This window comes from Carlito syrichta, unplaced genomic scaffold, assembly GCF_000164805.1.
Source record: "Carlito syrichta isolate Samal-C Ts95f unplaced genomic scaffold, Tarsius_syrichta-2.0.1 Scaffold309200, whole genome shotgun sequence".
In the NCBI taxonomy this organism is placed as follows: Eukaryota; Metazoa; Chordata; class Mammalia; order Primates; family Tarsiidae; genus Carlito; species Carlito syrichta.
This window is the reverse complement of record NW_007253296.1, coordinates 343,156-370,961: the sequence shown is the minus strand read 5'-3', so window position 1 is coordinate 370,961 and position 27,806 is coordinate 343,156. Positions and strand designations below refer to the sequence as shown.

The 27,806-nt window shown below is 40.9% G+C and overlaps 1 protein-coding gene across 2 annotated transcripts in view; it reads right to left on the bottom strand.

The window, feature by feature from the left end:
* AATF (apoptosis antagonizing transcription factor) overlaps nucleotides 1–26,575 on the bottom strand; it is a 97,134-nt gene extending 70,559 nt beyond the window's left edge. Inside the window, exons 1-4 of one of the 2 annotated variants that reach the window (XR_002482467.1) lie at nucleotides 26,234–26,416; nucleotides 25,043–25,234; nucleotides 21,728–22,153; nucleotides 21,088–21,225 (exon numbers count right to left, since the gene is read on the bottom strand). Coding sequence is in view for 1 of the 2 variants with exons in the window: in XM_008066949.1 (XP_008065140.1) it covers nucleotides 21,088–21,225; nucleotides 21,728–22,153; nucleotides 25,043–25,234; nucleotides 26,234–26,327 (850 nt within the window). In the remaining variant the exon portion in view is untranslated. Of the gene's footprint in view, nucleotides 1–21,087; nucleotides 21,226–21,727; nucleotides 22,154–25,042; nucleotides 25,235–26,233 lie in introns of both variants that reach the window. The other variant, XM_008066949.1, reaches the window with a different exon arrangement.
* Between the last annotated feature and the right edge of the window lie 1,231 nt (nucleotides 26,576–27,806).

The window sequence follows — 27,806 nt, the reverse complement described above, 5'->3', positions numbered from 1 at the left end:
CTCGACTCTACAATAAATCAAAAAATAAGCCAGGCGTGATGGCATGCACCTATAGTTCCAGGTACTTGGAAGGCTGAGGTAGAGGGATCGCCTGAACCCAGCAGGTCGAGGCGACAGAGTGAGACTCCAACTCAAAAAAAAAAGGGATGAGTATAAAATGAAACTTGGTTTGAATAAACCAAACCATAAAAAAAACTTTTTGGCAAAAATAAAGGAATCTGAAGTGGACATTTTAGATAATCATTGGGAATATTAATTTGGTTAGTCAAGATGATGGTGTAACATAAGAAACATCCTCGTTTTTTAGAATCAGATATAGAAATATTTAGAGGCAATAGGGCATGATTATAATTTACTTTAAAATATTTCACACAAAAAAGAAAAAACCAAATGTAGAAAAATTGATTTTAAAGAAAGAAAAAGTAGATTTACACACACAAAAAAAGAAAAAACCAAATGTAGAAAAATTGATTTTAATGAAAGAAAAAGTAGATTTACAGGCATTAACATAAGAGAATGTATAGTATACTCTTACTTATGTTTTGAGAAAAGTTCATATTGCCATAAAGTAACTGGAAAGAAATATAACATTGTTAAAAATGGTTATACCTAGAGAATACTATTACTATGAGTGGGGGGGGTAAAGAAGACTTTTACAATCTGTGTTACATATTTCAGTATTATTTGAGGAGGAAGAATGAAATCAGTACTGTTTGAAAAAACAACATTTTACAACACACAAGTTTTACTTGTATGATTTTTTTTTAAGAAGACAATTGAGATTAAATAAAGATCTTCAAAAATACAAAGTAATTCCAGAAAACCAAACAAAATGAAGAAACACATCAAAATAAAAACTGGAATATTAGAGCGGCCATAAGGTTGATTGACAAGGAGACCACTCATCCCTAGAACTGGTTTAAAATATTCCATTTGATTCACAGAAGAAATAGCGAGGATCAATAAATGAAAGGGTAAAAAAAAAAAATTACCCTCATTAAACATTGGGAAATGTAAATTAAAATAAGCAGATACCATTTTCCGCCAAAGTAACGAAGATGAAACAAAATTATAATACCCAATGTTGACAAGAATGAGGGAAACTGAAACTTATATTAAAAAGATAAGCTGGGCTCGGTGGCTCAGCCTGTAATCCCGCACCTTTGGGAGGCTGAGGTGAGTGGACTGCCTGAGCCCGCAGGTTCGAGACCCACCTAGGCAACTTGGCGAGACCTCATCTCTACAATAAATCAAAAAAAATTAGCCAGGCGTAGTAGCGCGCGCCTGTAGTTCCAGCTACTTGGAAGGCTGAGGTGGAAGAATCGCCGGAGCCCAGCAGGTCGAGGCTGCAGTGGCCGGGAGCAGCCACTGCACTCCAGTCTGGGCGACAGAGTGAGACTGCAACTCCAAAAAAATAAAAACAAAAATAAAATAATGTAAACTAATACAACTGTTCTAGTTGTTTGGCCATCCAGATCAAAAGTCTTAAAATTCTGCATATTCTAGGGTATTTTTTAGAGACAGGGTCTTGCTCTCTTACCCAGGTCAAAGTACAGTGGCACAATCATAGCTCACTGCAGCCTCTAGCTCACTGCAGCCTCAAATTCTTAGGCTTAAGCAATCATCCTGCCTCAGCCTCCACAATAGCTGAAGTAGCTGAGATTACCAGTGCATGCCACCATGTCTAACTAATTTTTTTATTTTGTTGTAGAGACGAGAACTTTGTAATGTTGTTCAGGCTAGTCTTGAACTCCCGGCCTCAAGAGATCCTCCTGCCTTGGCCTCCCAAAATGCTAGGGTTACAGACATGAGCCACTGCACCTGGTCCAAATTTTGCAAATTTTTAGGAAAGGTACTAATTCCACATTTAGAAATTTACTTTATGCAACAAAGTAGTCATGCAGATGAGTAAAGATTTAGTAATAATAAAGTTTTCTGCATTATTTGTTTTTGTTTTTGTTTTTTGAGTTGGAGTCTCACTCTGTCACCCAGACTGGAGTACGGTGGCCACTTCCAGCCACCGCAACCTCGACTTGCTGGGCTCCGGCGATCCTTCCGCCTCAGCCTTCCAAGTAGCTGGAAATACAGGCGCACGCTACCACACCCGGCTAATTTTTTGATTTATTGTAGAGATGAGGTCTCGTCAAGTAGCCCAGGCGGGTCTCGAACCCGCAGGCTCAGGCAATCCACTAACCTCGGCCTCCCTAGGCGCGGGATTACAGGCTGAGCCACCGAGCCCGGCTTTCTGCATTATTTATAAAAAAAGAAAACCTGCAAACAATCCAAATATCCAACAATAAAGATTTTTTAAAGTACTTAACTCTTAACTGCTAGGATTAGGGAAGACTATTTCCTTAATTTTGCTTGGCTATTTTCTAAATTTTATACAATGAATATGTATTACATTTATAATACCAAAAAAAAACTACCTAAAAAAAGTCTTCTCTGCCAATAGGAAAGGCACTAGATCAGCTGATCTTCTGAGAGTCTTTCTAGCTTTTTTACTGAAAAAAAAACAGCATGTAGGAAACAGCATCTTTTTTTTTTTTTTTAAGTTGGAGTCTCACTCTGTCGCCCAGGCTGGAGTGCAGTGGCATGCTCACGGCCGCCCCAGCATCAACCTGCTGGGCTCCTGGGATTGATCCTTCTGCGTCAGGCTTCCAAGTAACCGGAACTACAGGTACCCACTACCACGCCCGGCTAAGGAAACAGCATTTTTAGAAAAATTGAAGGATGCATCTACTTCCCATGCTCTAAGTCTTCTGTCTTACAACAAATTTATCTCCATATTTCTTCTGCCTTCATTCCTTTAAGCTTTAGCATTCATTCCACATCTGTATTCCCTCACACTTTCTTTGAAAAGGGGGAAAACCCCTCAGACAGAAGAGTTAAGTTAAACCACATGCATAGTGACTGGGCAGCATGGCCAAGGGCAATGGTTGAGGCAGAGAAGACATGTTTCTTTACTGGCTTTGCCTTTAACCAACTGTGTGTGTGGCCTTAAACAAGTTCCCTAACCTCTCTAAGCCTTGATTTCCTCATCTGTACACCAGTTATTAGCACTTACTTCACAGGCCTCTGTGAGAACTAAATGACATGTTGGCAAAGACTTTAAACAGTATATGGGAAACAGTGCATAATTAACAAATGGGAGCTTATTTTTATTATTTTCAGAATATACTAGCATCTAGTATTGTACCTGCACAACAAAAAAGTAAACTGATCATCCCTATTTTCAAAATGTCATATTTGATTTCTTTTTCTGTATGCTCTTCTACCTCATGAGTCTTACTGAGGACACCAGACATATTTTCTAATTCCTGAGTGAGGATGTTTGTCTCTGCCCTCCCCCTCAACCCTCAACACTGCTGGCATGTACAGAGCATATATTATACACCATCTTTAGGATATAAGAATTTTTAAGACTGTCTAAACAGCTCCTCTACCTGTAAAAATGTTCCTTGTATAAAACAGTAGGAACAGCCAGTATGAATTTCTCAGTATAGTAGAAGCTTGAATTTTTCCAGAGGCAAATTTATTCAACTGTCCCAAGAAAAATAGGAACTGGTAGATTTGAGACTAAACACCAAGCAAAACAACCAATATTATATGAAAGGATTAAAAATTACCAAAGAGCTCAAGCTAAAATTCAAGTGTGTCCAATTATATAACAAACTTTCAAAGCAGGTCATATGCACAAACTTATTTGGAGAAAGGTTATAAATGGAACAATTATAACATTATAATAATCAGGAGACAATTATATTAAGGTAACATGACATAAGGTTTTCTCTAAGATAATTCATATTATAATTCATATTATAGCTTATATTTTGTATTTTTCCTCACCCCAGTCCCAACCTCCTCTCCTTGTCAAACTGTCATTAAAATTTAACAGAGGAAGAAAATATATACATACTAAAATGTGTAGAAGAACACATCCCAAATTGTTAGTTATGTTTTCTCTGAGAAGTAGATGTGGGGATTTGGAAAAGTAGGAGAGCTTTTACTGTTTCCCTTATATGTATCTATTCCGTTTACATTTTTTTCTTCACAGTAAAGATGTACTGCTACATACACATGTATATTTTAATGTAATAGATGTGCATACAGACAAATTAAACTAAGTCCCATAAAATCCTTAGCAAGTTTCGTAAATATCAGGAAAAAGAATGTGTCCACTCTGCAAATGCTCTGAGGCTTCTCATGGTATTTTTTAGAGATAGACTAGCTATTAGGAAAATATATTATGAGTAGGTGTATTAGTTATGGTTAAAACTAAAAAGGAGGAACCTGCTGAACCAGTGATTTGAACGATGCTTCCAACTGCTTTTTATACCCTTTTACATATCAAGATGGAGACCACCTCTGAATTAGATAAAGGCTTCCAAAAGAAATAACAACCTGAATACTCTTTTTAAAAAATGATTTCATGATAAAGCCACTAAGCAGGAATATTATAAAACAGCTACTTGGCATAAGCATAGGACTATGTTAGTCTCCATTTCTGGAATTATTTGGGTTATGAAAGGCAACTTCATTTATCAGTACAACTACCATTATCGGAGCGGAGGGAAACACAAATTCAGAGTATACAGGATTACAACTCAACACTAACACACCCTTTACATTTAGCCAAGTGGGGGAGAACCAACAAAAACCAAACACATAAATTCTACATATCTTCTAGGAAAATGTTTTTCTTCAAACAAAGGATTTACTTTTTGCTCTTTTATCATGGCTCCCTCATTTGGATCATTTAATTCTATTTTGGGACACTATATCCTTAAGGAGTTTCAATGAGTTGTGAAATAATTTTATTGCCAAGCAAAATGAAAGAAGAAAGAAAAAGCTGGATTAACTGCAATTGCCCCTACAACCAAGAAACTTACATCATGCACTTTTACCATGTAAATAATGCACAGATCCTGCGGGAACATGCCAAACACCAGGATTCTTAATTAATGGAGCTCTTTAATGTGCAAATCAGGAACAAATTGCAAGTTCTGACTTGCATTGATTATGAAAACATTAATTGAATGAGCGAGACCCTAAAAAAGACAGAATCCCAAGTCTTCCAAGAGACCAAAAGAACACAAGCTCTAGAAATCAGACAAGTCAGACCAAGGTCTAAAATGCAAACCTAAAACTGAGCGTTCTCACTAGTATACAATGAATTAAAAAAACAAGAAACAACAACAAAACTAACAGTTTCATCAGAAAGCAATCACTGTAAAAGCATCTATTCTACCACCATCTTGCATTAAGTAAACAATTAAGAGTTTACTTCAGAAGCTTACAGACACTGCTTTAAGGAAGGAAGAAACACTTTATATATACACATACTTATATGTATATAGGTGTAACAAAACAATGCTGTCTCTTTAAAAAAAAATTCATCCTATATAAATTATAGCCATAAACTTTTCCTGCAGTGCAGCCTAATTAATTCTTGTTCTATACACAAAGGGAAATGCCGGGTGACAAATGGGTGTGAAGCCAGAAAGCTGCCAGGTCTGCAAAACATTTTCTACTTCAATTTATAAGCAATTTTTTCAGTAAATCATCAACCAGAACCTGGAATCTCAGGAATCTCTGAGTGTCCAAACCACATTATATCACTTATCAAAGAGAGAAGGAAAAAGAGTTTAAAGACATCTCATTTTTCAGTTCTAACCCACATCAAAATCTCGATGCTCTATGTAATCTATTATTCTCTTCTGGGTAAGGTTTTAGTACAAAAGATTTATTTCAAGCAAAATTACACTACAGGTTGATGTAATCCATTCCTTCATTTCCAGAAGTACTGTATCATGTATTCACTACCATAAGCAATATTCCCAGAGTTATCTGGGAATAAGCACACAACTATTTATAACCCCCTCTCCCTCAATCTAAGCAAAACATAACACAATGAAGCCAAACTGAAGGGTTCACAAGTGAGCATCTATGGAAAACAGGTGGGAAACACTCCAAGGAAACGAGGCTACTGGAGAGGAAAATGGAAACTCACAGAAAACAAAGAAGGAAGCTAAGCTGTCTCTTTGTAGTCAGACCCTTCCCCCATCCCTAACCCGTGGCAGCCACTGATTTTTCTCTATACCAACAGTTTCCACTTTCCCAGGACATCATATAAATGGAATTTTAAAGTGTATCATCTTTTGAGAGTGGCATATTTCACTTACTATAATACCTTTGAGATTCATCCATGTTTTTGGGTGTATCAATAGTACATTCCTTTTTATTGCTAAGTAATGTACCATAATTTCTTTCTCCACTTGTCCACTGAAGGACATTTGGCTGTTTCCAGTTTTTGGTGAATATGAATAATGCTGTTATGAACATGCATGTACAAGTTCTTGTGTGAATATATGCTTTCATCTGTCTGGGGCAAATAAGAGTAGAACTGCTGAATCAGGATCATATGATAAATATATGTTCAGCTTTATCAATAAAACTGCTGAACTGTTTTTGCAAAGTGGCTGTATTATTTTGCATTCTCATTAGCAGTATATGAAAGTTCCAATTGCTCTGCATTCTAGCCAACACTTGGTGTTGTCAGGTGTGTGTATGTTTTTTCAGTCAGGTATGGAGAGGTAACTCACCGAGGTTTTAATTTGCATCTCCCTAAACACTGATTATGCTAAACATCTTTTCACATGCATACCTGCCATCAATGAGAAGATGAGCTTCACCAAAACATAGAAGTAGCCAAGAAAGATCCTGGAAAGATTCTGTATGGAGATATACAGAAGCTAAAAGCTAAGGAAATTCCCCAGATGATGGTGAAGGGAGATTCCCACAGGACACCTGGACATCTGAGAAGATGAATAGTCAGGATTAGAGCAAGTCAAAATGCTACCCCAGGAAGATAAACTGGCAGGATTATTTTGATGCAACTGAAGTCTTCAGGAGAGATTTAGATAACTGCAGAAAAGTTTGGGTTTGGATTATTACAAAGAAAATCAAACAAGCAAAACTGTAACAATTATTAACTCTAGAATGTATGGGAAAGGAAAAATAATCACAGTATATGTATTACATGGCTCAGTTATGAACAGTGTTTACATAGACATAATAATGTAAACAATGGCCACACCTGGGGGCTCACACCTGTGAGCCAGAGGATTGCTTAAGCCCAGGAGTTTGAGACCAGTCTAGGTAACATAGCAAGTCCTCATGTCTACAAAAAATTAGCCAGGCGTGGTGGCATGCACCTGTAGTTTCAGTTACTCAGCAGGCAGAAGGATCACCTGAGCCCAGGAGGTTGCGGCTACAGTGAGCTGTGATTGTACTACTGAACTCCAGCATGGGCAACAGAGTGAGACTTCAACTCAAAAAAAACCCCAAAAAACACTGAACATTGATCTAAACAAACTACAACATAACCATGAAAGAACAAATTAACAACATAACCAGGAAGTATGTATGAGTGTAGTAAGAACAAGAGCTAAATCTTCATTTTCAAAATGGGGAGTCAACGGGTAATAACTAAAACTGAAAAATCAAGTAGAAAAAACCATATTAATTAGATATAGAGATAAATTCATGGATTACAAAAAAAGTACAATGAAATATTTAAAATATAATTGTTGCTTCAAGAGAGTAAGTTACAGCAAGGAGGTGGTGCTCACAAGCAGCAGACTACTGACTGGTTTTCATAACAAGCTGTATAGAATTATCTGACCCTTTAAACTGTATACATGTATAACTTGAATAAAAATTTAAAAGAAAGAAAAAAGTCCAAGAAAAACAGAAAAACTAGTGGAACAGGAACAATTCCGGAAATTAAAGTGACTATACAACACAAGCAAATAAACTGTAAATGTATTTAACATACTCTAAGTAAATTAATTATATAGAAAAGGAATACTCAGGAAAAGAAGACCTTAGAGACGTCAAATATTTTTTTAAAAAAAGAACAAGAAATCAGCCTCAAAAATCTTTCAGAATATAAATATGGAAAGATCCCCAAAAGATGGGAAATATTAAAGAACACATAAGAGACACACCACCAATCCAGATTTAAAATCTAAGAGAACAGAGAAAGTGGAAGGAAGGATAGTATGAAAGACTAGAAAAGGTTTTCCTAAAACTGAAGGACCCCAGTCTTCTGACTTACTGAGGTAAGTGTTCAGCACAATAAATGAAAAATGAGACACACTTAGACATCTCTTCAAGCAATTTCAGAGAGTCAAGAACAAAGAGAAAGATCTCAAATGCTCCCAGAGTAAAAATAAGTCCCTTACAAAGAAATGAGATTCAAATCAGTAACTACCTCATCACTGAAAACACTTAAATGGTAGAAGACAACAAAGACATATAGTAGACTGAATAATGGTCCCACAAATATACCTAAGTCCTAAACTCTAAAACCTGTGAATGTTGCCTTACATGGTAAAATGGACTTTACAAATATGAAAAAGTTAAGGGCCTTGAGATGGGAGGATTATCCTGGATTAGCTGGATGGACCCAATGTGATCACAAGGGGTCCTTACAAGGGGAAGGCAATAGTGTCAGAGTCAGAAAACAAGAGGTTGGAGAGATGAGATTGCTGGGTTGTTTTTGTTTTTGAGTCAGGGTCTCTATTCCCTAAGCTGGAGTGCAATGGCACGATCATGGCTCACCACAGCCTCCCCCTCTGGACTCAGCTGATCCTTCCACCTCAGCCTCCCAAATAGCTGGGATTACAGGTGCACACCTCCACACCTGGGTAATTTTTTGGTTTTCTGTAGAGACGAGGTCTCACTCTGTTGCCTAGACTCCAACTCCTAGGTTCAATCAATCCTCCTGCTTCAGCCTCCCAATATGCTGGGATTACAGGTGTGAGCTGCCACAATCAGCCAGGATTGCTAGTTTTGAAGATGCAGGAGGGCCATGAGCCAAAGAATGTGGTAGCCTATAAAAGCTGGAAAAGGCAAGGAAACAGTTTCTCCCCTAGAGGCTCCAGGAGCACAGCCCTACCAACACCTTGGTTTTAAGACCTCTGACCTCCAGAACTGTAAGACAATAAATTTATGCTGCTAAGTCACCAAGTTTGTGGTAATTTTTACAGCAACCACAGGAAACTATTAACAAATCCTGAGGGAAAGTAATTTTCAACTTAGAAATATATACCGGGACAGGCTCGGTGGCTCAGCCTGTAATCCCAGCACCTTGGGAGGCCAAAGAGAGTGGACTGCCTGAGCCCGTAGGTTCGAGACCCACCCGGGCAACTTGGCGAGACCTCATCTCTACAATAAATCAAAAATTAGCCAGGCGTGGTAGCGCGTGCCTATAGTTTCAGCTACTTGGAAGGTTGAGGCGGAAGGATCCTCAGAGCCCAGCAGGCCGAGACTGCGGTAGCCAGGAGGCGTGCCACTGCACTCCAGTCTGGGCGATAGAGTGAGACTTAAACTCAAAAATAAATAAATAAATAAATATATATATATATATATATGTATACACACACACACACACACACACACACACACAGACACACATACCAAATCAAATAACAATATAGCAATAAAAAATGAAGGCAGAGTATTTTTAAACCTATAAGAATTTAGATAAATTTACTGAGTTTGTTTGTTTGGTAGCAAACTGACAAAGTAAACTGAGATAACATAAGACAAGAAAGCTTGAAAGCCACAAAGCCGTAGCTCCATCCTGGAAGAGCAATGAGAGGAAGTCCCAAGTACACAACTGTGCACTACTCCCAGAGAACAACCAGCTCAAATCGAAAAATTTAGTAGAATAGATGGCATGAATTTAAGTTTGGGGAAGAAAAGACTAAGATGATCAAACTGAGCAACAGAGGAAAAAAATTAGAAGATGAAGGAAAAATACCGTAACAGTCCAAATGTGAAGCAAACTAAAATACAGCATGACTTTAAGCAACTGACAGAGGGTAATAAAACATCTACTCTACAAATTTGAACTGAACTAGGAATATTCTCCTTTGAGTGGCCTAAGAGCCATGACTCTAAATACGCAAGAAAGAAAATATGAGGGGGGACCAAAAAAACCCACGAAATTATCTTTTGGAGGGTAGGCCCCTTGTAGTACAGGCTTCTCCCACCAGGTAAAGGTTCTAAAAACCCATCAGCATCAATGTACAGGCTGTGTGTTGTTGTGAGAGGCTGTGAGAGGCCTCAGTGAATTTTTTGGAGATTCTTTCAACAAATTTGCCCATTTTGTGATGGGTGATTTACAAGCACACTTGTCCACACTGTGCTGAGTGTTTAGCAGTTTTTGACCAAAAACGGCACGACCCCTGTGCCCCATCTTCCCTATTCACCCAATCTCACACTAAAAGACTTTCTGTTTCCCCAGATGAAAAAAGTCTCAAAGAGAAATGTTTTACCAAAGTGGAACAGGTAAAACAAAACACAGTGGAAGCACTAAAAGGCATAAAAATTAACAGGCTTAAGAACCATTTTGAGCAGCAGAAAAAGCTTCTTGATAGGGGTATCGCATCAGAGAGTGCTATGAAGGTGACTGAAGTTCAAACATGTAGGAATGAATACACAATTTTTTTATAAATAAATTCTGGGGTTTTTTTTCTCCCTGGTACTATACCTTATTTACATGGTAAGAAGTTTCAACTCTCAGGGTCAACATAGGGACAAAGCACTGAAATCCTAGTTGTAATTGCAGGGCAGAGTGTAAAATTTTAGTGGAGAGAAGATGGAATGATTATTACATATTGTCTCCTCAAAAATTATTTTATTTTTTGAGTTGGAGTCTCACTCTGCTGCCCAGGCTAGGGTGCTGTGGCAAGCTCATGGTCACCGCAGCCTCGACCTGCTGGGCTCAGGTGATCCTTCCACCCCAGCCTTCCATGTAGGTGGGACCACAGGCATGCGCCACCACGCCCAGTTAATTTTTTGATTTATTGTAGAGATGAGGTCTTGCCAGGTTTCAGGCTGGTCTCGAACCCCTAGACTCAGGCAATCCTCTCATCTCTGCCTCCCAAAGTGCTAGAATTACAGGTGAGAGCCACCACGCCAGGACTGTCTCCTCAAAATTTCTACTACCTCTTTGCTGATCGTCAGTCACAATTTATGACCTTGGTTTCTATTTCAAAGAAAATGGAACAACCAAGAGAGAATTTTCAGACTCCTCCCTATCTGTGTCTATTTATATACTATCTTCCTACCTGTCACAGAGTTAAACAGTCCACACTGTTAATCTAAGGTCACCCTCTTGTGCACTAGGCCCATCTCCACTTACCAGCTCAAGGACACTGCTACAGCAGATATCCCCCCTCTTCCTGCATCATCGATTTCCCCCCTCTACCGAGTGACTCCTCCAGCATATAAACATGCTGTTATTTCTCGCATCTTAAAAACAAAGCAAGCCGGGCTTGGTAGCTCAGCCTGTAATCCCGCGCCTTGGGAGGTTGTGGTGAGTGGATTGCCTGAGCCCGTGGATTGCCTGAGCCCGCGGATTCAAGACCCGCCTGGGCAGGTGAGACCTCATCTCTACAATAAATCAAAAAATTAGCCAGGCGTGGTAGCGCGCGCCTGTAATTCCAGCTACTCGGAAGGCTGAGGGGGAAGGATCGCTAGAGCCTAGCAGGTCGAGGCTGCGGTGGCCGGAAGCGGCCACTGCACTCCAGTCTGGGCGACAGAGTGAGACCCCCAACTCAAAAAAACAAAACAAAACAAAAGCAAAACACCCCTCTCTTGGCTCCACATCCTTCACTACCTAATGTCCCATCTCTCTACTCCCCTTTAAAGCAATATCCCTTGAAAGAGGTGTCTGTATTCACTGTTTCATATTCTTTTTTCCCATTATCTTCCAAACACATTCCAGTCAAACCTGTAAGCCTACCTCCACCAGGTCAAGGATGTCCACCATGTTGCTAAATCAAATAGTCAACTCTCAATCCTCATCTTACTTAACCCGTCACAGCAGCATTCTTACCTTTCATATCAGAGAATAAATACATCAAGAAATAGAGATATAAACAAATTATCTAAAATTACAGAAAACATGGCCAGGAGCAGTGGCTCACGCTTGTAATCCCAGCATTTTAGGAGACAGAGGTGAGAGGAATGCCTAAGCTCGGGAGTTCAAGACCAGCCTAAACAACAAGGCAAGACCTCATCTCTACAATAAATTTTTTTTTAAAATTAGCCAGGCATGGTGGAGTGTGCCTGTGGTTCCAGCTACTTGGAAGGCTGAGGCGGAAGGATCGCCTGAGCCCAACAGGTGGAGGCTGCTGTGGCCGTGAGCGTGCCACTGTACTCCAGGCTGGACAACAGAGTGAGGCTCTGACTCAAAATAAATAAATAAATAAAAGTATAGAAAACAGAAATGAGACCAAAGGTAAGGCAAAAGGAGTACTATCTTACTGAATGTTTCTATACTATTTATCATGTTTATGTGATTTTGATTTTTTTTTTTTGACTTGGGGTCTCAGTCTGTTGTCCAGGCCAGAGTACAGTGGCACCACCAGAGCTCACAGCAGCCTTGACGTCCTGGTTTCAGGCAATCCTCCCACCTCAGTCTCCAAGTAATTGAAACTACAGGCACACCACACCCAGCTAATTTTTTTGAATTATTGTAGAAACAAAGTCTCACTATGTTGCCCAGGCTGGTTTCAAACTCCAGCACTCAAGAAATTCTCTCACCTCAGCCTCCCAAAGTGCTGGGATTACAGGTGTGAGCCACCACGTCTGACCTATTTATGTGACTTTAATAAAATAATTTAAGAGCCGGATTTGGTGGCTCAGCCTGTAATCCCGCGCTTTGGGAGGCTGAGGTGAGTGAATTGCCTGAGCCCACAGGTTCGAGATCCGCCTGGGCAACTTGACGAGACCTCATCTCTACAATAAATCAAAAAAATTAGCCAGGCATGGTAATGTGTGCCTGTAGTTCCAGCTACTTAGAAGGCTGAGGCGGGAAGGATCACTGGAGCCCAGAATGTTGAGGATGCGGTGGCCGGGAGCGTGACACTGCACTCCAGTCTAGGTAGCAGAGTGAGACTCCAACTCAAATAATTTAAGAATAGAGAATAATAATTTAATAATAATATAATAATAATTTAAGAATAGATTTTAAGACACAAATAACAATAGAGTAGCATCTTATGCAGGAGTTAGGTTCTAAAGTCTGAGCCTAAAATAAAACTCAAGTTTGACAAACTTACTTTGAAAATTCCTTATCTTGCCCATGAAATAGAACACTATGCTATCTTTCTTTTTTTTTTGAGTTGGAGTCTCACTCGGTCGCCCAGACTGGAATGCAGTGGCCGCTCCTGGCCACCGCAGGCTCGACCTGCTGGGCTCCGGCAATCCTTCTACCTCAGCCTTCCGTGTAGCCGGAATTATAGATGCCCGCTACCACGCCCGGCTAATTTTTTTTGATTTATTGTAGAGATGAAGTCTCGTCTGCCCAGGCGGGTCTCGAATCCGTGGGCTCAGGCAATTCACTCACCTCAGCCTCCCAAAGGCTCAGGATTACAGGCTGAGCCACCGAGCCTGGCTTATGCTATCTTTCAATAGGTTCAACACAGCCAGTTTTTCCCCTCAAACATTAGAGCTTACAGCAAGTCATCAATTAAACACAGATGATTACATTTAGGGACCATCCTAATTAGGCATCCTAAGACTGTATGCTGTAATTTAAAGCACTAGAGTCATACTCTGTTTATAGAGATGCTCGCCGGAGAGGTTCTCGGTAACAAAAAATAACCAAGGAAATAAAAGATTCCACCTGCCATGTCATGCTTTCTCTACAGCTTTGCTCTCTGAATAAAATAGCAGGTAGAATTACTGGCACTATATAAACTGTTTTTCTCTTCCTCTTTCTTTTGGCCTGGCACATATAGTTATGTCTGAGATCATTAATATATGTATAAAGAGGCTTCAAAATACAATGATATGTACAACTTCACCATGAACATAATGGACAGAGTGATCTACTATGAAACTACTCCAAGTCAGGGTTACTTCCTTATCTAACTCATCACTATTAAAAATTGTTTCTGGTGCCAAAGACAACCCTTACGTTTAAGTAACCTAACCCCAAAACAATAAAATGAATGTTCTACCTGGATTGGTTTCAGTAGTTTTTAGGCTGCCCTTAGCTCCATGGATCTGTGATCAGTCTAGGGCTCATCTTTTCAGAGTAGATGGAATAAATCTGACACACTCCTTCTATTTACACCACTTGGTTACTTGGGAAAAGTACTTGCTCTGTGACCCAAAGTTACTCTATATCATAATAATGCCTAATTATCCAGGTTGGGCAAGGTAGTGGATCAATAAGGACCAAAAGTCTTCCTATACAGAACTCATTCTCTAATAAATAGACAAAAACATAGCATGAGTTATTTCAATACTAAGTCAACAGGTATTATGCAAATATCAAACAGAAAGTTAATCAAGAAATGATCACCTTCATTTCCCACCTACAGTTTGGGAAAAATAGATCAATAATAATGCATGGAGGCAGGAGTATAGGAACACAACTGTTACAGTTGAGAATTTAAATTGATACAATTTTCTACTGGCCAATTAGGCAATATATTCCAAAAGCCCTAAAAAAAAAAAAAAGTACAAGTCCTTGTCCCAGCAATAACATTTCCAGGGAATGTAGATCTGTGCAGCCCTGTAGAGTATCCACTAGCTACATATAGCTACTGAGCACTTAAAATGTGGCTAGCCCAAACTAAGATGTAAGTGTAGCATATATTCTGAACCTTAACATGAAAAAAATGATGGAAAATATGTCATTAACTTTTTTTTATTGGCTACATGTTAAAATTATAATATTTTTACTATATAAATAAAGATTAATTTAAACTGTTTCTTTTACTTTTTTAAAATGTGGTTATTAGAAAATGTTTAATTATAGATGTGGCTTACATTATATTTCTACTGAAAAGTGCTACCTTTAGACAAATTCCACAAATGCGCAAATACGAAGATGTTTATCAAAGCATGCTTTATAAAAGTGAAAAGCTAGGATAAACCTAAGCATCCATCAAAAAGATTGGTTAAATAAACCGCAGTACATCTATAAAATAGAATGCTCTGAAATCACTAAAAATGCTGATGTACATCTAAACATACAGACATGAAATATTAAGATAAAAAAAGCTTAAAAATAGTACATATTTATATGATTCCATTTTGTTTTTAAAAAGTGTGTGTGTGTGTGTGTGTGTGTGTGCGCGCGCGCACGCACGCGCGTGCATACATGTAAGCACAAAAATGGTCTGGAGGGATATACATCAAAATGACAACAATGGTTACCTCTGGGCAGTAGGATCACCAGTAATCCTTATTTTCTTCTTTATGCTTTTATGCTTTTTCTGAATTTTTGAAATACCTTTATAACTAGAACAGTGAAGCTATTTTTAAGAATGATAGCCATGAGCCCAAACAAAAAGATCAGTCTTACATCATCTAGGCTAGATGAAGCCAGCAGTAGTAATAATGGTCCTTTAGCCCTACACAATGCTACACTTGAAGGTTGTAAGTACCTCTGTCCCAAGCAATACTTAAAATCATGCCAACTAATTAAGAACATTTCAGGATTCTACAGATCACTGTGAGAACTTTGCCATGAACTCATAAAGTATTAATTGAGAGAACTTTGAAATAGGTTTTCACAAATTTGCCACCCAAGGCAACTATGAAATTAAAAAGGAGGAGATTTCACTGACAAAATTAGTTGCCTACGGGATAGGAAACTGGGTAGCAGGGGTACAGGGGTCAGAAGAATTGTCACTGTACAGTCTTCAGTATTTTTTGAATTTTGAAATGTGAAAATTCTGCCAATTAAAAAATAAATAAAATTTCAAAAACAAAACATTATCAAGACTCCATGACTACCCATTAGCTTATGCAAAATTTAAAATGTTATTCTTTTAAGGCATCTATGGGTGCTTCAGTCAAATTAGCATTAAAAATTTTAGTCTACTCAAGTGAAATTAATTGGGGTTCTTGAAAAAGGGCCACAAAGACATGAGAGGGTGGATATGAACTAGAAGTAGAAAGATGAGGAATAAAAACACAAAATAATTTAATAATAGTGAGATTTGCCGGCCGGGTTCGGTGGCTCAGTCTGTAATCCCAGCACTTTGGGAGGCCGAGGTGAGTGAATTGCCTGAGTCCGTGGGTTCGAGACCCACCCCGGCAACTTGGCGAGACTTATCTCTACAATATCAAAAACTAGCCAAGCATGGTAGCGCATGCCTATAGTTCCAGCTACTTGGAAGGCTGAAGTGTAAGGATCGCCAGAGCCCAGCAGGTCGAAACTGCAGTAGCCAGGAGCATGCCACTGCATTCCAGTCTAGGCGACGGAGTGTGACTCCAACTCAAAAAAAACAAAAAAACAAAAAAATTGTTTTTATACTCTTAGGCAAGTAAAAAATTTTAATACTTCCTCTGTATTTCTATTACATTAGACTGTGGTCTTGGGTGTTTTGCTTATGGGAAATATCAAAATGTTAACCATTGTTTCTATTAAAGGTCTTTAATGATAGTCAATTTTAGACCTGTAATGAAACATGGTGCTCACTGTAGTTTGTAATGCATCTCATTAAATACATTAATAACATGCATTTCACAAAAAGGTCAACTTATTATGACTGAAGTTTAGCTTTTCTTTAATCACTTCATTTAAAGCTACAGAGCAAACTCTGAAATAGACAGTAGAGAGTGCTTTTTACAGAAGTGCTCCCTGAATTCTCTTACTTACCTAAATCAGTCATGCTTATTAAGAAACTGCTGTTAATGGTTTTTTAGGGTATAATGGTATTAAGATTTTTTAAAACCTTATCTTTGCCGGGCTCAGTGGCTCAGCCTGTAATTCCAGTACTTTGGGAGGCCAAGGCGAGTGGACTGCCTGAGCCTGCGGGTTTGAGACGAGCCCGGGCGACTTGGTGAGATCTCATCTCTACAATAAATCAAAAGTAGCTGGGCATGGTAGCACACCTGTAGTTCCGGCTACTTGGAAAGCTGAGGGGGAAGGATCGCCAGAGTCCAGCTGGTCGACGCTGTGGTGGCTGTGAGTGTGCCAGGAGTGAGACTCCAACTAAAAAAAAAACCTTATCTTTTAGATGCATATGCTGAAAGATTTATTGATAAAATGAGAGGATGTCTGTCATTTGCTTCAAAATAAATAAGAATCGGGGGAATTGGTAAAACTAGAAATGAAGAATGATAAACTTGGAGTTGACCACCACTTAAGCTGAGGAAGGCATACGGGGGTTCACTGTACTATTTTACTTTTATACAGGTTTGATGTATTTCATAATGAAAAGTTTCAAATAACTCATGCTGAGATTTCCTTAAGTAACTTGCCCTCTTCCTTACATATCATTGCCACCAACATAAAAAAATCTACCTCCTAATACTGCAAAATATTTTTAAAAGAAACTCAAAGAGAAAAAACTAACCTCTCTAGTGAAATGGTTTGGGCACAGAAAATCCCTTAATTTCTTACCATTTATGCCCACTAAAATATCAAAAGGTGTCTCTGCAATCACTTCACGGTTCAAGAGTTTAAATTACCAACATATAATACCAATGTGATTGGGGACTAAGTATGCGTGGGGAGGGAAGCAAGGAGACAGGTATTTGTTTAGTTTCTGAAAAGCAGAGTTTAGGATGCTGAGGGTACAAATGCATGGTGCTCAGGAGTTTACTGTGCCTAGAATACAGATGGAAGATTGTTGATTTTCTAGGCAATAGCTAGGGCTATGAGAGTAAATAACAGTGCCAAGGAGGGAATATATTGAGAAAATACAAATTGAGGACAGGATTCCAAATGCCATGAAATTTACATTGAGAGGATAAAAAAGAAAGTGAAAAGAGATCAGAAGGGTAGGAGAACCCAAACAGCATATGTAATGTCACCAAAGTCAAAGAAAAGTATTTTAAGCAAAGGTTAAATGCTTCAGGGAGGTAGTAGCTGGGTTTGGAAATAAGGAATCTCTAGCCATCTCTCCACAGTGTTCTAAGAGGCCAGCGCTGAATCATAAGAATTAGCAGACTATAACACTTGCCACTTTATAGAACAAATAGTTAATTAAAACTATATAGGGAATCTAAATACTAATAAAAAGTTAAGAAAACTAAAGACAGTAGAAATGATGGTTAGTTACGCTGATAACTATTGAGTGGTTGTTCACATGGTTAGACACTGCCAAATGCCTCTTTCAGCAGAAAATAATACTAATACCTAACATTTATGGTACAATATGTGCCAGACGACACTGTGCTAATGCCTTATATTGATTATGCCCTCTAATCCTCACAACTGTATTATCCCCATTTTACTATGAAGTTAAGTAACTTGCCCAAGGTGGCATAGCTAATCCATTGCTAGGATGAAATCTAAACCCAGGCAGTTTGACTTTACTATGCAATACCAAGCAAATTGAAAAGAGATTTAATTAAAGACAGTAAGTTCCAGGGTTTGTTCTGGAGTTGGTACAAATTCAGCCTATGTTCCAAAACACCTATAGAGCACAGTATAAACTGGTTAAGAAATTTTTCCTAAACTCTGTTTACCAAGACAGGGATGTATATAATATATTATATCATGTTGCCATATGAAGATTGAAACAAGCAAAAATTATTTACTCTTCAGATGCACAGAAATTCTAGTTATTAAAGAACTACTTACCCTCCCATCTTAGAATATGTGATACCAAACAAAACTTCCTTCTTCTCCCTCCTCTACCACAAACCACCCTGTCAGATTAATAGATATCTGCCAGATTAACTGAAGTATACCAGTTAAGAAAAGAAACAACTGGTTAAGTACAAAAGACAGATTTAAATGATCAGAACAAAATAAAAGCTGAATAACATTACAATGGCTAAACAAATGAAAAGGTATCCAAGAATGAGCATATAGCCATTATATTGGAAACTGACTAACCCTTAAAATAGCTATATTTTAAGATGAATTTTAAAAAATGGAAAAGGCTCAAGCAAGAATAATAATGAGCAACAAAACAGAAAAAGCTTTATTATGAAACATTTAATCAAGAGCAGTCTAGGTCTCATTTCAAAAGCATACCGGGAATTAGGGTACTGGGGCATTGAAAATAACAGAGAAGTGCTCCAAAAAATCTCAAAAAAAAAAAAAAAATTGAAAACCATCAATGTATCATCCATTTAAGGGAGGAAAGAGGCAAAGATGGGAGAAGAGATATAAAAGACCAGCTCTCACAGATTATACATGGTTCCTGGGAGGATTACGCAAGTCTTTTCACATAGTAAACAGACTTCAAGTATGGCAGGACACAAAACTTAAAAACTGGACTCTAGGAAGTCACTGCTAATTAAGCCAGGTAGTTTCCTACAAGAAATGTTCACAGGATTCCTTACCCCAGAAATACTACGCATTTATCTTGAATGGCTTAACGTGGTTCTACCTAGAGACAGACACCCAATCAATGTCCTCAGGTCCCTTCCAACTCCAACTCCACGATACTATAAAAAGTTTTAGAGAGCAAATGAAAACACTAAACATGCAAATAAGAAATAGTGATTCCAGGCCGGGCTCAGTGGCTTAGCCTGTAAACCCAGCACTTTGGAAGGTCGAGGCAAGTGAATTGCCTGAGCCCGCAGGTTCAAGACCAGCCAGGGCAACTTGGCAGAGACCTCGTCTCTACAATAAGTAAAAAATTAGCCAGGCATGGTAACGCATGCTTGTAGTTCCAGCTACTTGGAAGGCTGAGGCAGAAGGATCGCTGGAGTCCAGCAGATCGACGCTGGGGTGGCTGTGAGTGTGCCACTGTACTCCGGCCTAGGCGGTGGAGTGAGACTCCAACTCAAAAAAAATAAATAGTGATCCAACCACAGTGCACTCACCCCAAATCTCCCTCTCCCAGCCCTTTGGTGCCATTGGGCACACAAGCAGGAAGCACAAAGGAAGCAGTGTGGTACAGAAGGAAGACGCCCAGATCGTAAGGCAGAAAAGGTGGAGCTTTCTGTCACGCATGAACAAACTCTGTGCCTTTGGGTAAAATAAGGGAGTAGCAAACCAAATAATCTCTAAATTCTTTTTTTCTTCTAGAATTATTTGACTTTATAGCTCAGTAGTTCTCTTCTAAAAATTGTTCCTCCTTCTGCAGTCCATCAACTCTCCTCACTCTACGCCACCCAAAGAAAGATATAAATAAGATCATCTTAGCACTTTGCTCTAAAACCCTCCCAAGCAGGGCAGAGCTCAGTGGCTCACACCTGTAATCCCAGCACTTTGGGAAGCTGAGGCAGGAAGATCACTTGAGGCCAGGGATTTAAGACCAGTTTGTGCAACATAGCAAGAACCATCTCTAAAAAAATTTTTTTAACTAGCTGGGCGTGGTGGCGTATGCCTGTAGCCCTAGCTACCTAAAGCAGGAGGATGGGTGAGCCCAGGAGTTTGAGGCTGCAGTGAGCTATGATCATACCACTGTACCCCATCCTGGGCGACAGAGCGAGACCCTGTCCCAAAAAAACCACAAAAACAAAAACAAATAAATAAAAACCTCTCAAACAAAAGAAGGCATTCTTAAGCACATGATACAACCAACTTAAATGAACTGAGTTTAGTCATTCATTCTGTCCTTGTTGTCTATAACAGTAGGTTTTCATGCAGAGTTCCTTGAACTTTAAAGAAGTACCTCATGCTGGGCACAGTGGCCCATGTCTATAATCCCAGCACTTTGGGAAGTGGAGGCAAGAGAATTACCAGAGCCCAGTGGTTTGAGACCAGCACGGGCAACTTGGCGAGATCTCGTCTCCACAATAAATAAATAAATAAAAATTAGCTGGGCATGGTGGTGCACACCTGTAGTTCCAGCTACTGGGAAGACTGAGGCAGAAGGAATGCCTGAGCCTAGCAGGTTGAGGCTGCAGTGGTGGCCATGAGTATGCCACTGCAATCTGGCCTGGACGACAGAGTGAGACCCTGACTCAAAAAAAAAAAAAGTAACTCAGAAAGCCAAGGAGATAGGAAGGGAGAGTGAGGGCAGGTGAGAAGAAAGCAAAATAGACACAACTCAAGTACAATCCATTTCAATCAAAGTTATTGTCCTTTGACAAAAGTGGTTTTAAGTATCCCAGTAGGGCATTAAGTATTCTTACTATTTTTTAAGGTGCTGGCAAATTCTGAGCCACCTTGGTCCTTGAAAACTGGGAAAACGTCTGGTTGAGGAAGTTGGTTGGTGATCAACAGAGCTTTCTGTAGTTTGATCCTTCCTTCCAAGAGCTGGTCCCACAGTGCTGAGAAAGAAGAGTCCCATTCCTCCATTAGAAAATCTTACAAGTGCATAGAGGGGGTTGGGGAGACTAGAGGGCACAGTGGGGATAGTGGGGAAGAACAGGAAATAGGAAACCATACCAGTTTCTAGCACCACAGCTTTATCAGTTTTATTAAATGCCATGGAGACACTCTCTAATACAGAAAACAGATTCAGTATATACAAAGCAAATATTTGCTACATGAGAACAGGAATGCTAAAAAAAGCCCAAGGAGAGAAGAAAATGCTTTTCTCCTCAATCTTCCACAGTTGCCAGAAGTAGTAGAGCAGATCCAGCTAAGCAGCTCAGTGCGGAAATGGCTGGCTGAGCATAGAGGAATGGGGCTTTAGGCCTCTAGGTAAGTGGGGCATGTCACAAACTAATTGGAAGGACACAAGAGAGACAGAACAGCCAAAAACAAACAAAAAGTAGATCAAATGCAGATACTTGGAAAAACAGGCAATGAGTAAAACCAGGTACAAACCTATCTGGTTCTTCACGGCTCTCCCTTTCTCCACTTCCTCGGAAACTTTGACACTGGAGAAGGTCATCACCACATCATCCTCACTGTTCCTGTCTGCCGCCCTGTCTTCCTCACTCTTACCCTCCAAGTCTTCCTCAGTATCTCCTTCTTCCATGCCACTCTCCACTTCATCGTCCTCCTCCTCACTGCTCCCAAGGTCATCCATTCCCTCAGTAAATTTCTCAAAGTCACTGATGCTCTGGACACTGAAGTCAGGTGCTTTTGCAGAATGGCTTCTGCTCTTCTCTCTCCAGGCCAGACTGCTCTCACTGTCATCACCACACTTCTGTTCCTCAGCAGCACTCAGGTCTTCCACATCAGATCCCTCCAGAACCAGGTCTTCTGAATGTCCATCTCCAGACCCTTCCTCATCGGATATTTCCTCATCTGAAGAAGAGAGGGAAGAAAGAAAAACGGGTATTACCTGGAGAAAAATGCCAGGTCATATTTTTCATTTCAACTAAAGCACTATGCCTCTATCGGGGAAAAAATGTATTACTGCACTCAACTCAAATCAACAAATATATATCACAAATCTACAATCTCTAAAATGCTAAGAGGGAAGCAAAGCTAAACAGAACATGGATCCTACTGTAACAAAAGATTCTAGTGAGAAAGACAGACTCAGAAAAACTACAGTTCAAGGAAGAATTAAAAGTGCTTTGACAAAATTTCAATAACCAAGAAGAGGGAGAAATTTTAACTACAGGGTAAACATTTAAGCAAGGCTTAAGGAAGAGGTAGCATTTGGTCTGGGCCTTGAAGCATAGTAAAATTTCAACTATGTGTTTGGGAATTACTATGTGTTTGGGAATTACCAGGTTCCCTAAACCTGCATCTGAACAAAAAAAGGTATAATCTATACCACATCCATATACCCTATTTACTAAATACTTATGAAGCACTCCTTAGGAGCCCACCTAAGGAAAGGCAAATAGAACTTAATACCTACAAGGAGGAGTTCAGTCTGGTGGGAGTGGTAGATATGCATACCAATAATTACATTACAATGTCATTAGCATACAGAGAAGAAACCACCTAACTCTCCTGGAAAGGTGAGTAATGGCTTCATGTGGAGAAGACATTATAATTTTACTTATGAAGCATAAGGATCAGACAGAGAAGGGCGAAGAAAAACAAAAACCAGTACTAGAATGAAGAAATCACAAGGAAGTGGTGGGAAATGAAACTAAAGAGCTCAGGGACCATATCAGGAAGAGTCCTGAGTTTGAATTTTGATCCTACAAAATTCAAGACCCGCCTGGGCAACTTGGCGAGACCTCATCTCTACAGTAAATCAAAAAATTAGCTGGGCATGGTAGTGTGCACCTGTAGTTCCAGCTATTTGAAAGGCTGAGGCGAAAGGATCACCAGAGCCCAGCAGGTCGAGGCTGCAGTGGCCGGGAGCAGCCACTGCACTCCAGTCTGGGCGACAGAGTGAGACTCCAACTCAAAAAAAAGAGTGTAGATCTTGAAGTCAGACAGAGAGCTCATGTTTTTACTTATGCTTAGGGTATCACCTGATATTCAGAGGTTTGTACTGTCTATCCAATCTATTCCAAAGCAGAACATAAAAGTCCCATGTACTGCAAGCATGATTACTAGATACAGGGACCAGTTTCCAACAGCTTTCTTCAATAAAATAAAGATGTAAGAAAGTGTAATGGGTCTTTTATACTTCTTTAGAGATACATGTACAAATTTATAAGAAACAAAACTGGCAAAAATACAAAAACTAAACGCAAAAACAGTAAACAGAAATAATCCTTTAAATTATTTAAATGTATGCCATTTCTCAGATTAAGAAACATTATTACAAAGTAGTCATTAAGAGTGTAGATCAGCCAGCTCGGTGGCTCCACCTGTAATCCCGCGCTTTGTGAGGCTGAGGTGAGTGGATTGCCTGAGCCCGCGGGTTTGAGACCCGCCTGGGCAACTTGGCGAGACCTCATCTCTACAGTAAATCAAAAAATTAGCTGGGCATGGTAGTGTGCACCTGTAGTTCCAGCTACTTGAAAGGCTGAGGCGAAAGGATCACCAGAGCCCAGCAGGTCGAGGCCGGGAGCAGCCACTGCACTCCAGTCTGGGCGACAGAGTGAGACTCCAACTCAAAAAAAAGAGTGTAGATCTTGAAGTCAGACTACCTTCATTTGAATCCTGGCTCTTCACTCACTAGCTGTATGACCTTGATCAAGATACTTAACCAATTTGTCCCTCAATGTCCTTATCTATAAAATGGGGATAAGTAATAACAACTTACTGGGCTTTTGGGAGAATTAAATGAGATAATACATGTAATAATAATGGTGGTAACATTTTTTGAGGACTGTGCCCCAGATTCTTAGAACTTAAATTACAGACCTAAACACAGTGCCTGACACATGGCAAGAGCTCAGTAAACATTATCATATTTGTCTGATGATTGGTCACTTTATCAGTCTCGTGGCAAAGAATGTGAAATGAACTTATCAGGAGCTCCCAGAACTACATCAAGGTCTAAATCATAGATATCATAACCTGGAAGATAGTTCCTTTTAAATCATCTGTGGATTCTCAACATGACACCCCGACCTCTCTAAAGGAAACAAACAGCATTCTCTCAATAATCACCAAATCCAGCTCCTTCCACTTTGAGAAACTTACAATTCTTTAAAACTAGAAACTCACATCCTCCTAGATCTCTTGCAGGGAAGAAGGATTATTGTTTTTACAACGGCAAAAAATGAGCTTCATAAAAAACTAACATACAGTGACTCAACTCAGGACCTGAAAAACCAAGTCAAGAGTAGTATGCTCATCAGACACAATGTTTTTCAACACATAGCCCTCTTCTATATCCAAAATGTACTGCCTTCTCTTTTTTTTTCTGAGTTGGAGTCTCACTCTGTCACCCAGACTAGAGTGCAGTGGCTGCTCCCGGCCACCGCAGCCTCAACCTGCTGGGCTCCGGCGATCCTTCCGCCTCAGCCTTCCCAGTAGCTGGAATTACAGGTGTGCTCTACCACGCCCAGCTAATGCCTTCTCTTTTCACTTCTGCTTTAGAGTGAAATATGAGTCTGAACATACAGAGTACAGCAACTTAATCGCTTTTGTCTTTAGATTTCTTATGAAGCAAAATGAAACAAGCTCTAAGGTTCTTTCTAATACCAAACCATATCTAAGATATTAGATATGGGCACACAGCCTATCTTGCAGAACTCATGGGGTAGGGGAGGAGAGGATTTTAATCCTAAAACATTAGGAAAGAAAGGGTTCCATGCAAAAATGTCTACTCACCAGATGAACTCAGCAGAGTCTGCTCCCAATTGTCTTCCTCCCAAGCTTTCCTAGAGGTGGTCTTGCCGGAATACCTTTTGTCTGTGTCCAAGAGGGAGGCCGATGCCAGTTTTCTAATGCTACCCACTGCCAGGAAATCACCTTCCCCATCTTCCCCTTCATCAAACTTGTCAATCACTCTGGCAGCAGTGGCTGTTGAGAGACAGAGAAAAAGTAATCAGAATCTCCAGGTTAGAAGGAACTTTAAGAGGAACCCTGCTCAACCCGTTCAACTCATACCTGACTGTCCTATACAAAATCTCCACCAACTTCCTGGAATAGAAAACTCATTACCTACCAAAGTACAATACTGTCTTCCTGCTGTTTCTGAACAGAAAGCTGACTCCCTGCATCTACTAGTGGGGTATATTTCTATGCTTTGGATCACAAAACCAGTCTAATTCCCCTTCCATGTTTGACAGTCGCTCCAATAACTTAAATCATCCGTCATGTTCCATCCTCACTCCTTCCCACCCCTCGGGGAGTTTTCTTCACTTATCCTGAGTAAACAGCCCCCATTTCCTTCCGTCGAGATTCCTAAGACACGGCTCAGCACTTACATTTATCCCTCCTTATTCTCCCTTCCTCATACCTCTTTGACTCAGGTCTAAAACAGGATTACTACCAGCTAGACTTTAAGCATCAGTTCACAGAATAGCAGTCTCAGTCGTCATACCCTGAACAAGTGTCTTGAGACCTAAAAAGGCTTAGTCAGCATCAGAGAATCCCACTTTTTCCTTCCAAATTAGTTACTCCAAACAAAACCAAACAAAACTGATGGAACTTCCTCCTGCCCCTTTCTAACGCAATACCTGTGAGGGCATCCTGAAAGATAATTTCCAACCTGCCACCAGATTCTTCGGCCCTCTCCAACAGCCCTCGACCAAGTTAACCCAAAGGCCAGCTCCTAGCCCGCGTCTTCAGTAAGGTCCGCCCGCCCACTGACCCGAGCACCAAGTTTAGAGTGCGTCTCAAAAGAAGCCGAAGCCCTCCTTCCGAGCCGGGGAGCCACCCTCGCGGGAGACAATTTTCCTCTGCGCACAGGGAAGGAAAGTAGGCCCGACGGCCTCGCAGACGCCCCCACACGCCGCCCCCGGATGCCCCGGGCCGGGCCTACAGCTCCGCACGTGGCCTGCCCTAGTCAGGGCTCACCCTCCTCTGGGTCGGCCTCCGGATCCGCCTCGCTCGGTCGCGGATTCAGCAACTCTTGCAGCTGCAGCGCCAGGGGCTGAGGCGGTCCAGCCATCGTCACCAGCTCTCGGTCCGCGCCGCGCACGTGAATGTGCGACCCACCCCTCCCCGGCCCGGACGCTCTCTGCTGGCCGGGACCTCCCGTCCCGACACTACTCGCAGACACACAGCCGGGGACCGCGCGGAGGCCGGCGTTCAGCTCCGCGCCGGCAACTTCCGGTAGGCGCCCGGGGGGAGGGGGCGGGGCCTGCGCCTCACTGCGGTCGTTGCTAGGATGCAGGCGGAAGCGCGCAGAAGGTTTAAGGGATTGTAGCCGTGCGATTGCGAGTGCGCGTGCGCTGCCGCGAGGTGTAGGGCAGCGCGGGAGCGCGCAAGGGCGCGTGACCGCCTCTGGCGCTGAGCGGAGACTGAGATGCGCGCGGCCAGTGTTCTTTGCAAGAAGTATGCTTTAAGATGTGTGCGAGATTCGCTAGGAATAAAGCGTAGTATCGCCGTGGCCCACGGTTTCTGATTTGGGAAGAGGAGGGAGTGAAGGGTAAGCTGTTCAGACCGCGAGTACACAGAGACTGGGACTCAAAACAGGTTTGGCACTGCACAATTTAGGGGCCGGGCACATGCCTCCTGCCCTTCGGCCGCCGGGATTTCGGAGTCCTGCGTCAGGGAGATGCATGTGTGAGTGTGCAGCCAACTGCTGCCGTCTTTATTAATAGGAATACTTAGGAATCGCTATGGCTGGGCATAAAGATCTTTTCTGTAGCTTCTCCAAGCAGTCTTGCCTGCGCAGGGAAAAGGTGGTGGGGTGGGGTTACTCTATGGCGCGCCCCTCGGTATGATATCTTTGCTGTTCTGAATGAAGCTGGTGCACAAATGCAGAAAAATTCAAGTCTACCGTTAGAAAGGTAGACTCAAAATACAAAGACTTAACAGGATAAATTTAATTGCACCCAGGCACATGGAAAGACACAATCCCTTTACATTCTCTTTCCTTCATCAAGCATTCCCTGACTGCCCACTATGTGGCAGGCACTGCTAGATAAGATACAGAATGAGTAAGTTAGAGTCTCTCCCCACAGTGACCAGCCTAGGAGGGCCAGACAAACATGTCAACAGGAACTGCAGTAAGGAATGATAAGTGTGAGTGCAAAGTGGAATATCCTTCCAGTATCTGCTGGAAGTCACTCATAGAGACCTAGAACCCTCTAAACAGAAACTACTTCAAAAGGGTCCAGAAAAGAGATGCTGGTGGTACACCGTGGCAGTACCCCTTCTTGGGCACAGTCCAGGCCAGTTGGATCCACAGCTGAACAACTGGGAACCCTCAGCTCCTCAGTGTATCCTGAGGAATCCAAGGGAAGGGAGGATCCCTGACTTTCACAATCTTCACATGCCCTCAGGGTCAAGAGCAATGAGAGGACAGGACTAGTGGAGCCTGTCCCACTTGCCTGGAGTAGGTGGCTCTTGAAGAATGAAGATAACCTGGGCTACAGAGGAAGGAGAATCTGTCTTTGGGTAAACTCCCTCAGACATGGAAGTT